This window comes from Dendroctonus ponderosae, unplaced genomic scaffold (genome assembly GCF_020466585.1).
Source record: "Dendroctonus ponderosae isolate FM_Combo_2020 unplaced genomic scaffold, Dpon_F_20191213v2 Dpon_F_20191213_3, whole genome shotgun sequence".
Taxonomy (NCBI): Eukaryota; Metazoa; Arthropoda; class Insecta; order Coleoptera; family Curculionidae; genus Dendroctonus; species Dendroctonus ponderosae.
Window position 1 is genome coordinate 344,467 of NW_026018508.1, and position 1,078 is coordinate 345,544.

A 1,078-nucleotide genomic window follows, 5' to 3' on the forward strand; every position below is an offset into this window, starting at 1 on the left:
ATAAATAATCAATAAATAAATTACATGGGTACCTTCAGCTTTAGTTCGGACTTAAATGCTGCCAAAGAAATACTAAAAAATTACAAATCTAAATTGTTAGCAGTCCTGCATGCTCTGTCGATAATCATAAAGTGACTGTAATTGGTGTTATGAGTTGCAAAGTAAAATATAGATTGACTTCTGACCGTTCTCTTAGGAACATGGAAATTCAATGTACTGAGCAAATAAGGGCAATTTATATGGTAGTTAGTTAATTTAAATAAAAATATAATTTGCTTTTCCAATCTTCTATGTTCAAGCGTTTTAGTTTCTAATTGATGTCGTAATTAGGCGACTATACAATATTGGCATACTCCAAGATACTCCTGACACAAGACATATACACCACTTTTATCCTATCAATGTGGTAATTAAATGAAATCTTGCCGCTGAAGCATGAGACTCACAAATTAGGTGATTCATTTAAGACGGCAAAACAACGGTTTTTAAATCTAGAAAGGAAGCTTCAAAGGGATCCGAAGTTAAAATTTGAATATTCAAAGTTTCTTCAAGAATATGAAATCCTAGGTCACATGTCTAAGGTTAGTTCTCAGAATTTGTTAGGCAAATCTACTTTCTACCTTCCACATCACTGTGTCACCAACTCTTCAAGTCAGACTACTAAGTTATGAGTCGTTTTCGATGGTTCTAGCAAATCTTCTAGTGGATATGCTCTTAACGATATTCTTCTGGTTGGGCCGACAGTGCAACAATATTTATTTTCTATTGTCTTAAGAGCCAGAAAGCATCCTATACTTCTCACTGGGGATATTGCAAAAATGTATCGCCAGGTGTTGCTGCATAGTCAGCAGCGAAGTTTGCAGTTAATTTTGTGGCGACCTAGTCCGTTTCTGGACATTCAAACTTATCAACTGAACACAGTTACCTACCGAACTGCATCTGCTTCTTATCTAGCTACCAGATGCTTGAGCGAATTAGCAAATCAATGTTCTCAACACAATCCAAAAATAAGCAAAATTATTGCAGACGATTTTTATGTTGATGACCTTTGCACTGGTGGTTACACTATAGAGGAGGT

At 35.5% G+C, this 1,078-nt stretch overlaps 1 protein-coding gene across 1 annotated transcript in view; it reads left to right on the forward strand.

Moving 5' to 3' along the window:
• Positions 1–424: 424 nt before the first annotated feature.
• The window catches only part of LOC125503995, a gene marked incomplete in the record, with an annotated part of 993 nt that continues 339 nt past the window's right edge, over positions 425–1,078 (forward strand). Inside the window, 1 exon segment of the mRNA XM_048665280.1 lies at positions 425–1,078. Within this exon segment, the coding sequence (XP_048521237.1) occupies positions 819–1,078 (260 nt within the window).